The 12,072-nt window shown below is 42.5% G+C and overlaps 1 protein-coding gene across 8 annotated transcripts in view; it reads left to right on the top strand.

Annotated features, from left to right (window-relative positions):
* FAT3 (FAT atypical cadherin 3) overlaps nt 1-12,072 on the top strand; it is a 439,942-nt gene that overhangs the window by 294,259 nt on the left and 133,611 nt on the right. For all 8 annotated transcript variants that reach the window (XM_075417267.1, XM_075417266.1, XM_075417271.1 and 5 more), the window contains exon 4: nt 6,961-7,022. In XM_075417267.1, coding sequence (XP_075273382.1) covers nt 6,961-7,022 — 62 coding nt within the window. The remainder of the gene's footprint in view (nt 1-6,960; nt 7,023-12,072) is intronic.

The raw sequence follows: 12,072 nt of genomic DNA on the forward strand, positions 1-12,072 counted from the left end.
ACTGGGGAGCCCAGAACTGGACAGAGTACTCCAGATGCGACCTCACTAGGGAAGAGTAGAGGGAGAGGAGAACCTCCCTTAACCTACTGGTCCTACTCTTCTTAATGCATCCCAGGATCCCATTGGCCTTCTTGGCAGCCAGGGCACACTGCTGGCTCATGGTTAACTTGCCATCCACCAGCACCCCCAGGTCCCTCTCCGCAGAGATGCTCTCCAGCAGGTCCGCCCCAAGCCTGTACTGATGCATGGGATTGCTCCTCCCCAGGTGCAGGACCCTGCACTTGCCCTTGTTGAATTTCATCAGGTTCCTCTCTGCCCAGCTTTCCAGCCTATCCAGGTCACGCTGAATGGCAGCACAGCCTTCCGGTGTGTCCACAACTCCTCCCAGTTTGGTGTCATCAGCAAACTTGCTGAGGGTACATTCTAACTCTTCACCCAGGTCATTGATGAAGAACTTGAACAAGACTAGGCCCAGTACTGACCCCTGGGGGACACGACTAGTTACAGGCCTCCAACTAGACTCAGCGCCGCTGATGACAACCCTCTGAGCTCTGCCATTCAGCCAGTTCTCAATCCACCTCACTGACCACTCATCCAGCCCACACTTTCTGAGCTTCCCTAGGAGGATGTTATGGGAGACAGTGTCGAAAGCCTTGCTGAAGTCGAGGTAGACAACATCCACTGCTATCCCCTCATCTACCCAGCCAGTCACGCCATCGTAGAAAGCTATCAGATGGGTCAAGCATGATTCACCCTTAGTAAATCCACGTTGACTACTCCTGATAACCTTCTTTTTCTCCATTTGCTTAATGATCATCTCCAGAATGAGTTCCTCCACCATCTTTCCCAGGATGGAGGTAAGGCTGACCGGCCTGTAGTTCCCTGGGTCCTCCTTCTTGCCCATTTTGAAAACTGGAGTGATATTGGCTTTTCTCCAGTCCTCGGGCACCTCTCTTGTCCTCCAGGACCTTTCAGAGATGATGGAGAGTGGCTCAGCAACGACATCTGCCAGCTCCCTCAGCATTCATGGGTGCGTTCCATCAGGGGCCATGGATCTGTGGGTGTCCAGATTGCTTAAGTGATCTCTCACACAGTCCTCGTCGACCCAGGGAAGGTCATCCTTCCTGCAGGCTTTCTCTCTTACCTCCAGGGCCTGTGATTTCTGAGGGCCAGCCTTAATACTAAAGACTGAAGCAAAGAAGGCAGTAACTCTGCCTTCTCTGCATCCTCTGTCACCAGGGCACCCACCTCATTGAGAAGCGGCCCCACATGGTCCCTAGCCTTCCATTTGCTGCTGATGTACTTGAAAAAGCCCTTCTTGTTGTTTTTGACATCCCTTGCCAGCTTCAATTCCAGGTGGGCTTTGGCCTTCCTCGTCGCATCCCTGCATGCTCTGACCACATTCCTGTACTCTTCCCAAATGGCCTGCCCCTCTTTCCACATTCCATGGACCTTTCTCTTCCACCTGATCTCCACTAGAAGCTCCTTGTTTAACCATGGAGGTCTCCTGCTTCGTTTGCTAGATTTCTTTCTCAGGGGGATGTACCGATCCTGAGCATGGAGGAAGTGAGGTTTAAACAGTGACTATCTCTCTTGGACCTCCCTGCTTTCAAGAGCCCTGACCCACAGGATTCCTCCCAGTAGCTCTTTGAAGATGCCAAAGTTAGGCCTCCTGAAGTCCAAGCTTTTGATCCTACTTATCTCCCTGCTTCCTCTATGCAGGATTCTGAAGTTTCGTGGTCACTGCTGCCGAGACTACCTCCAACTTTGACATCCTCAACCAGTCCCTCTTTGTTCGTTAGTACAAGGTCCAGCAGAGCGCCTCTCCTTGTTGATTCCTCCACCATTTGCATCAGAAAGTTACCCTCAATGCTCTGTAGGAACCTCCCGGACTGTGTGTGCCTGGCTGCGTGGTCTTCCCAGCTGATGTCAGGGTGGTTGATGTCCCCCATGAGAACCAGGGCCTGTGACTGTGAGGCTACTTTCAGCTGCCTGTAGAAGGCCTCATCAACCTCCTCATCCTGGTCAGGTGGCCTGTAGTACACACCCACAACAATGTCAGCCATATGAGGCTGTCCCTTAATTGTAACCCATAAGCTCTCGACTCCTTTTTCATCCGCCCCCAGGCAGAGCTCAATACATTCCAGTTGCTCCCTCACATACAGAGCAACTCCACCACCTCGCCTTGTGGGCGTGTCTTTCCTAAAGAGTCTGTAGCCATCCATGACAGCATTCAGGTCATGCGAGCTGTCCCACCATGTCTCTGTAATTGCAATGAAATCGTGGCCCTGTAACTGCACACAGATCTCTAATTCTTCCTGCTTATTGCCCATCCTGCATGCACTGGTGTAGTTCAGGGAGGAACTCGAGCATGCTGGTTTCCCTGCAGGGGTGCAAGAAGATCTGCTATGTCCATGCTCATCCTTAAGGTTGCTGATCTTTTGCTTCTCAGCTTGGGACACAGCTGAGGAGTATTTGTCCCTGCTCTGATAAGCCACCCTTAATCCCCAGCCAGATGGGATGGCTTGAGCATTGTGACTTTGCACCCCACCACACAAGTCTTTCAGTTTAAAGCCCTCCACTCTAGGCTGGCTAGCCTGTTGCCAAAGATCCCCTTGCCTCTTCTGGACAGGTGGGTCCCATCCCTCTCTGACAGGTTATAGTCATTGAAGAAAGTCCCACTGTCATAAAAACCAAAACCCTCACATCGGCACCAGCCACAAAGCCAAGAGTTGATACCCATAACGCGCCTGTTTCTAGCTGATCCCCTTCCTGCAACTGGTAAAATAGAGGAAAAGATAACTTGTGCACCAAAGCTATTTGCTTTCATCCCCAGGGCTTTGAAATCTTCCTTAATTCTGCGAGTTTCCTTTTAGAGGGGAATGATGCAGGGGAGGAGGGTGATCCTACCCAGTGTACAGTGAGGTGTTGGAAGGAGCTTCCCCAGTCGGTGTCAGCTGGGATGTGTCGTGTCCTGCAGTATTGTGGGACATCTTGTGCAGGGTGAGGTTATTCACTTGCTAGCATTTCCAAACTGTGTAACAGGAGGAGAACAATAATTCTTCATTTACTAGGGTGGGAAAAGCAAAAGTAACAGGTATTGTACAAAAACAAGTTATATAAGAACATATAGTTATCTCCAAACTGAAATATTGGGTCAAGCAATGTTTTGGAGTTTCACAAAATGGTTCATTTATACGGCCTGAGGAGCAGATGTGCCAGGATGCAGAGAGATGTTTTAACTCAGAAAGTCAAAGAAAAGTATGAAATGCTGGGAACAGAATCACATAACCTTGCTTGTGAACTGATGGTTTTGTTGTAAATAACTTTTCTATCAGATCTAGTTTTCCTCTTCACTGTCATGGCAGTTCTTAAAGAATTGTCACAGTTATAAATATCTTCTGCCTTTAGTAGGACCATGATGTTTCCCTGGAAATTTGAGAGAAACCATCTGAGAGGTGTGCTCTGACTTTTGAAGCTTCTTAGTGGTTTTGACTATTTTGTGATAAATGTGTGCTATATTTCCCAGCTGGCTTTGGACAGTTGTCCAGATGGCTGTGTCTAGAAGAGCTACGGCATATACTGAAGATGGGAGAAAAGAAAGGGTCATTTTTTATCGTTGCCCCCTTGTGATTTTATATCATAACCAGCAGTGCAGCCTAGCATCTTTTCTTTGGGTTTATTTTTATTTGTGAGTTATTTCCTTTGGATGATGCCTTTACACCATAACAGAGTATGATGATTTAATACAGTTGAAGAAGAACTAAAACTCTTAGTTTTTTTAGAAAGTCAAGTTTCTCTCAGTTGCCCATGTATCTCAAAAATAAAGTTCTACATCCTGCTAAATATTACTGTTATTACTATGTATCTGTGGCATGGAGTACTGAATACAGGAGGGAGGGACACAACAAGGTTTTCATAAAACCCGTTAAATTAATTTCTTTGACACTGGAGTGGTAAAGCTGTCAGTAGTCTTAGACATGAAGCACAGGAAGTTCCGTCTGAACATAAGGAAGAATTTCTTCCCTCTGAGGGTGATGGAGCACTGGAACAGGCTGCCCAGGGAGGTTGTGGAGTCTCCTTCTCTGGAGATATTCAAGACCCACGTGGACAAGGTCTTCTACAGCCTACTGTAGGTGACCCTGCTTCGGCAGGAGGGTTGGACTAGATGACCCACAGAGGTCCCTTCCAACCCCTACCATTCTGTGTGATTCTGTGTGTGATAACTGGACTATATTTCTTTTTTCTTCAGTTTTGATGATTCATCTTAAACAGGATTCCTTGAAATACAGTTTTATAATCTGAAAGGACCAGATTCGCATCCATACTAATACGTGACCATAATTAAATAAATATTAACATCAAGTAGTTGAGATGTGACTTTATGTGCAGTCATATTTTAAACAAACAACAAGTAGTGTTTAAACTGCAAAAAGTAGTGTCGTGTAGTGCAGTCTTTCCATGACTTGAGGAATGTGTGTTGGGTGAGCAGCCAGGAGACTGCAGTGGGGGCACCGTGAGTATCGGATGGGAGAATTCCTCAGAGAGCAAGAATGGAAACTCGAGGCCCCACAACTGCCCACATGAACGACCAGTTATCTCTACAGAGGATTGTAACAACCTAGTGAAACCGCCCAGAACTGACAGTTGTACGTAGAGCTGTCTTTAAAGAAAAAACAACTAGTTGTGCTAGCAGCATACTTCAAGATCAGGACTGCAGAACTGATGGTGATGGTCTGATTACCTGCCCTTTAGGACCAGCTGTTAAGCCTGGGCGCTAAATCTGTTAAGATCTGTTTCATATGAATTATAGGCAGTTCTGTTTTAGAGACTTACCATATGTTCATACACCTCTTTTAGAGGGAAATTCAGGTCTGAAGGCACTCTGACCCGTATTGCCGTCCAAAAGGCCCTACACTGAAAAAAGGAAAACAAAAAAAAACCCCATTATTGGTAACAGTAGTTTTGTGAAGAGGAGCAGTAGTAGTAGTAGTAGTAGTAGTAGTAGTAGTAGTAGTAGTAGTAGCAGCTGTTTTAGTTTTACCTGTGAAAGACAAGTACTATTCGTTCTGACAGTTAGCGATACTCAGTTTCAGATGTTAGCTCTTGATCTTCAAAAGGAATGTGAATTCCTCTGCTTGAAGAAGATGATGAGGACAGAGACCTTCTATAATTTACAGCTAGATGTTTCTTGTTTAAGAAGAAAGTAGGTGGGGTTCATAGTGGCACATTGGGAAGGAAGAAAGTGGAACTATATAAAAATGATCATGTACCTTTCTGTGGTTAGGTTGTGCTTGATAAGTATCCATAGTGACCATGCATAGGATGAACAGGAATGTTTCAAATTTGAAACTTTTACTTTATCATTTTATTGGGGCTGAATTTCTTTCATAATTATGAATTTTTTCCCTGTATCTTTATGTTCTCTCTAGACATGGGGGGATCTTGTGTGAATGACACCAATTTGTCATCTGTGCTGTCAAGTCTGTTTAAACTCATGCAGTGAGTAGATCTCTCCCATATGGTGTAACTGTTTTGAATACTTACAATTGCTCGATGCAGGCAATACCAGTTGTTCTGGCTTTTCAGCCTTTTGCCAGCACCAGATTCTTCCATGTAATTGTAATGATGCGCTCTGGTTTCTGTGACCTCCCCTTCATTGTTGCTTCTGTGGTCTAGTAGATCTTGTAACAAGGTTGAAATATTGGAAGAAGAGTGAACTTTCCTTTGTTCGTTTCATCCCATTACTTCAAATACTATTTAAGCCTTTCTCACCCAAATAGATAAAGTGCTTCCTCCAAGGAGCAGATGACAGTGTATGAGGAGTTGTAGCTGTAGAAGCCCTCTGGGACTAGAGGTGTTATGCAGATGCAAGATGATGCTGGTGGGGTTTTTTTGAAGAATTTAGGGTCATGGTGGGTTTGTGTGTAGATGTTTGGCTGGTCTGCTTAAATAAATAAGCATAATATGTGATCCAGGGAGCATTTATTTTCTTGTCTTCCTTAGTAATCTTAGAGACGGGGTATTCTTGAGAATTACTTTATCCACTGGTATTGTCTCCAAAACTGGCTTTATCTCTAGGCAAAGCTGGTCCCTTTATGCTCATCAGAATGTATCACAAAACAAGCACATGATGCATTTTCCCATCCAAAGAAGTGTTTTGTATGAAGGAAAACGCAAATCTGCTCTTTAGATCTCTAGTGGGAACAAAACAAAAAACTAAGCTGTGTTCATAGAAGATAAGCATTGCTTTTCTTGAGGGAGCTTTGGAAGTGTTTAATTTTCTTTTTTTGGTATAAATCTCACAAGAGGTTAATAATTTGTGAAAGTACTTTGCTTTAAAAAAAGATATCTTGATCATCCTCATGTAAAAGGGTACTTTATTTTGAAGACTCAATTTGAGCATGGAGCAAATTGATGAAATTGTGGTACAAAACCTTTAATGCATTAGAATGATTACATTTGGAAATCATTATGTATACAAGTAGTTATTACAGAAATAACCTTTGTCAAGTATTCTTGGTGTGGAAGTAATCAGCATCCTATCCCATTAATTGTTTGAGAACTCTGAAATGTTTAATGAGGTTTTTTACGGAAGCATTTCAGTCAAATGCAAATGATTCATTGAAGCACTTCATCATAAGACAAACAGTGATTCTTTAGTAAGTTTTTTTTATTCACTGTAATATATGTAGCATGTTAACTGTAGATACACAGCTAACTGCTTTTCAGTTACTTTTCTCATAGCATTTTTCTTTAAAGATGCATTGTTACTGAGAAAGTCATAATGGCTGCACCGAGAAGGAAAATGCTTGACAGATGTCAACAAATCTGTCTGATATAGCTTCAAATAGATTTTTTCCCTTTGAGTATTTGAAAAATGAATTTATTTCTTCTAGTCGATAGAGACATGTATTTTTCAATGGGTATTGACAATCAAATATCATCCTTTTTTCACAGGTCTGATTACAACAACATCAAGAAAATTAGATCGGGAACAGCAAGCAGAGCATTTTTTAGAGGTAAGTTTAACTGGAAAATATGTGTTAAAAGGTTAACTGATTTTTGTAGTTCAAAATCACTTCTTCCTGTTCCAGGGGAATGGTATTCTCCCTTCTCTCAATGTATGACAGACTTGCATAAAGCTGGGAATTGCCTGATTATACAGAAGAACTAATACATTTTGCAGTTCACAAGCGAGGAAGAAATTGAACAAATATGCACAACACTTGTTTTTCACACTTAATCTGCTCCAGTTAAATCTTCTATTGTAGCCCTTAAATTTTAGTTGTGACAGACGTTTAGAATACACAGAGTAATGTATTCTTTTTTAAAATTGGTTGGTTTTAAAATTAAAATATTAAAATTTTAAAATTAATATCACTTCAACCCTGCCAAGATTTTCAGTTTCTCAGGTTAAACATGTTTAAAGTTTTGCATCTCAGATCTAATATACAAACTATTCTTTTGGATGAAAGCAAACTTTGACCTTGCTCACATTCATTGTATCGCCAGAGTCAGTGAAGAATTTCTTAGCTTTCCCTTATTGGGACTGTCAATGACAATTTTCAGGTTAAAAATTGCCCTCTAAAAAGAGTGTCTAAACCATTCCCTGGGCCCCTACATGAATGTTTCTCTTTATAAGTAGCTCACATATGTTGGATATGGAGTGATACACTTGTAAACTGCTGGTTTTACCACGTGTTTTCTTTCTCATTGCTGTACACCACACTGTGTTTTTTTTCCTTTGGGTAGAAGATCCTTGACTGTGTTCTCTTGTCTATTTGCGAAATAAGGAACTCTTGATTCGTGTTGGTGCGAGTGAAAAAGAACCATGTTGTCCCACATAATCAATCATTCCTACTATGTATTTTAGGAAATTCTCTTTAAACCCATACAAGTTAAAAAACATCTGGACAAAATAGCTCCCAATGCAATCACTACCTGGCAGCAAAATGTGGTGAAATATACTTTTGCATATTCCATGGGTATTTTTGTTTGTTAGAAATCCCAAATTGGTTTAGTTAGTGCACAATACGGGAGAGAAGGGTTAATTTGTCACTATACAAGTTTTGGGGTTTTTTTTCCTTGAAAGTTTGGGGTCGTTTTTTCTTGATAATTCACTGTAGATTCTCACACATTCCAGGCCATAAATAAATGGAGGGGAATAAAAGAATTTTCCCCTCTTTAGGATTTATCAAGTTGGATAGTTAATAAAGTAATCATCTGTTCAAATGAATGCTAGCATTCCAGTTTATACTGTCAGAGAAGATTGCAAGCTGAATGAAATTGGCATTGATTTTGAAATATATCTACTGATGAGAATCTTAGATCTGCAAGTCTCTTTTGCATTTATGTGTTTGTCTCAGAGACCTCAGTGAAACCTGCCAAATTCACATTTGCCAGAGGATTCCTATACAGATGGGGAAATGTTACTATTAATAGCAAAGAGAAAAAATAATTGCTTATAGGAATTAGGCTTTAGTCATTAGTACAAGTTAATATATTCCTTCCCCTGAATTTTATCTCATTTGAAAAAAAAACCTATCTGGAAGATTTTGAGAACTGAAGACACACTAGAGGGAAATTAGTGTCATGTCCTGCCCCACGGCTTGTGAACGAGGAGTGGAGTGGAGGGCAGGCTACAGGGAAGAGAAGCACCAGAGCAGGGTGGCCTGGAGAAGTGGGAGAGGACCGCACTGTTGTAAAACATACCTTGGAATGGTGTGAGGGCAAGGGAATCAGCTCTGAAGGGGACCCTTTGAGCTGCTGATGAAACATTGGCCATCGCGCCTTCCTGGGAATCAGAGCTAATGAGCTGCCAGGGATCCGGAGCCAGGCTGGCCAAGCTGTGCTCTTTCTTGTGGCACACTCGGAAAACGTTTTCCAAAATGCCTGGCTGTCTCTGTGTGTAATTAACCCCCTGGGGAGGCCTTAATTGCTGAGACAACCGTGGTCTCCCAGTAGTACAGCATTTCCCTTCCAGCTTCGTTTCGTACCCTTCTTCCAGTGGTCTGTCTGGTATAAGAGAGAGCAAACTTGGCTTCCTTTGAAAAGCTCTGATTAGTGCTTGACCTGGCAGCCCTTGCTCCCCTTTGCCTTGTGCATGTGTGAAGCACTGACAGACCTTTCTTAGATACAACTTGTTAATTATTTTTAATAAGTCTGTCTTTTCCTTACCTGAATTTGACAGGGACACTATACCCATACAAACCAGTACTTACTGCACAAATTCCATTACTAACAGTATTTCTACATCTTATGCAAAAGTTGCAGGAAAAGGAGGTGAAATGACATGGCAGGTGTTAGTCATTGTAGTTGTGTGTAGTGCCGATGCTCATCTCCAGACCACTGTATGTGATGGCTTAGGGTGGCTCTTCTGGAGTCGTCTGTCCGTGTCAGAGGAAATATGAATTACCCATGAGAGCTGGTTATAGAATCATAGAATCATAGGTTGGAAAAGACCTTTAAGATCATCAAGTCCAACCATCCGCCCAACAACACCATGCCTACAAAACCATATCCCAAAGTGCCACATCTACATGTTTTTCAAACACCTCCAGGGATGGTGACTCCACCACTTCCCTGGGCAGCCTGTTCCAATGCTTCACATCTCTTTAAGTAAAGCAATTTTTCCTAATATCCAATCTTAACTGCCCCTGATGCAACTTGAGGCCATTGCCTCTTGTCCTATCTCTAGTTACTTGGGAGAAGAGACCAACACCTGCCTCACTACAACCTTCTTTCACGTAGTTGTAGAGAGTGAGAAGGTCCCCCCTCAGCCTTCTCTTCTCCAGACAAAACAGCCCCAGTTCCCTCGGTCGCTCCTCGTAAGACTTGTTCTCTAGACCCCTCACCAGCCTTGTTGCCCTTTTCTGGACACGCTCCAGCAACTTAAGGCTGCCATGCTTAGGAGAGCTGCCTCTGACTCCCCTTGTAACTGCACAAGAAGTGTCTTGCAAAGTAAGTGCTAAGCCCAGGTCAGCTGTGCATCTCTTCTTCCTTCCTCCTTTAATTATCCTCTGCAGGTGTGTGGACCTTGGTCCGTGTGACTTTTGGTACCCAAGGCTGTTGTCACAGGACAAAGAATATGTGCCAGAGTGAGTGCAGAAACATGTCTAGACCCGGAGTTAAGAGATGCATGAAGCAGTCAGTAATAGACTCCCCTTCTTAATAACTGAGATTTTTTTATTTCTTTTGATGATGCTACTTGGGGAGGAGTATTGGGGAGGAGATTTGGGCTTTTGGGAAGGAGAAAAAAAAAGGTTTTTTTCTCCTAGATTTTTCATTGGTTGTGGCATTTTTAGTGCTATTTTTTTTCAGCTCCAAAGCTGAGGGCTTAATTTTTTTTGACATATTTGTAATGTCTTGCAAGGCTGCGGGTTTTATTCTGTGCTTATTATCAGGTGGAGTTTTTCTGCTTAGTTTTAAATCGGATGTCACTGGATTTTATACAGGATGGTCTCTTGCTTTAGTGGATTCTTACTAATGGAATGGTTCTGCCTGAAATGGGAGGAAAATGGTCACTTGATTACATTACATTCTCACGTGAAGCAAGCCAAAAGCATTTGGTTATTTCACAGACTTTCTTAAAGATTCTGTAGTTGGGATGAAGTATTTAAATATCCATCTGAAACAAGAAAAGTAATTCTGACGGTTACCTCCTTGCTTTGCAAGTGAATGAAAATAGCTATGTATTTCTCAGTGAGGTGTAATTGCAGATTTCAGGTGATCTGCCTTTATTCTTCCTCAATAATTGGACACATCAGCACTGTGGTTATAGGTTTCCTCCTCTTCTTTCCTTCTTTTCCTTCTTTCTTCTTCTGGGTATGTGTTTTCTTCTAATAATTTCTATGTTAACAGTTAATTCTATCTGCTCTTGTATTATGCTAATCTACTAAAAAGAAGAAGATAGAAGTGGAGAATATTAGTGGATTCTGAGCTATGGAAAAATGCAGAAAATAGTCTGGTTGTTTTTTCTGCCCACATTTTTGTGAATGCCTCCTAGTCCTGGTCTGACAGCGTTACGAACTCTAGTGATTTTGGTATGTGATTTTATGTAAACAGCTGCTGGAGTGATGGAGGTCCAATAATAAGTGTAAAAAGTAAACCATTTCATGCAGGATCTGCATCCTTGTGTTATGTTGGCTGATTTTGAGATGTCCTGAATATGAATAATTCCTGGTCTGCTTTCCGGTGTACATGTGCAGCTTGATGGGAGAGGACTGTTGAATCCGGGCTACAGCTCTTTGACTTGCACGTTCGGCCAGGAAAGGGGATGTGAGTGCATGCTTTCTTGCCCCAGGTGGTTTCTGAGCTTGTGCCTCCAACACGGGAAGCCTCTGCAAAACGCACCCACTGCTGGGGAGTTCCATTTGCTGGGAATTGCTGGGGCAAGACCTGTATTTAGCAAAAGAATGAGCCAAAAAAGTTACAGGCTTCAGTGTGCGATTCTAGCAACAGTCTTTGAAACTTTATGATTGGAGGGATAAATTAGCTGTAGCGAGAGGTGACCTCATCATCCTCTTGATAACGGTAGATAAGAGGTTTGTGCTTTTAAAGTGCTGAGGCTATTTGGTCACTCCGTGACAAGTGCATGTGGTGCAGGCTCTTAGGTCATTTAGCCAATTTGGAAAATTCCGTCCATAGCATCTCTATGTTCCTCCAAACTGTTTAAATTTACCACTGTAGACTCATTCAGAAGTTATCTTTTAAAATTTGCCATGGTGGAAAGCATGTCTGTTCAAAGCCTCTCTGAAGAATAAAAATGGTTGCTAATAAGTATGGTGAGAGCTTTGAATGTCTTCAACAGTGACAAAGCAACTGAAGACAGTAGATTTAAAAATACTATTACAACAGACCTTTCGAGGTCAGAGTCATGTACCATAATTAATGAGGAGGAGAAGTGGGAGCAGAGTGCTGGCTTAGTGCAGCTAATTTTTAGCCAACTTAGCGCTGTCAGAATAGTAACAGTGCCTCTGAAGTGCCTTGCTTTTGTCACAAATCAGTACATACAAGCCTCATCAATCTTCCTGCTGTGATGCTTGAGCGTAGCGCTGAGAAGGATGTCAG

The sequence above is a fragment of the Opisthocomus hoazin genome, chromosome 1 (genome assembly GCF_030867145.1).
Source record: "Opisthocomus hoazin isolate bOpiHoa1 chromosome 1, bOpiHoa1.hap1, whole genome shotgun sequence".
Classification (NCBI taxonomy): Eukaryota; Metazoa; Chordata; class Aves; order Opisthocomiformes; family Opisthocomidae; genus Opisthocomus; species Opisthocomus hoazin.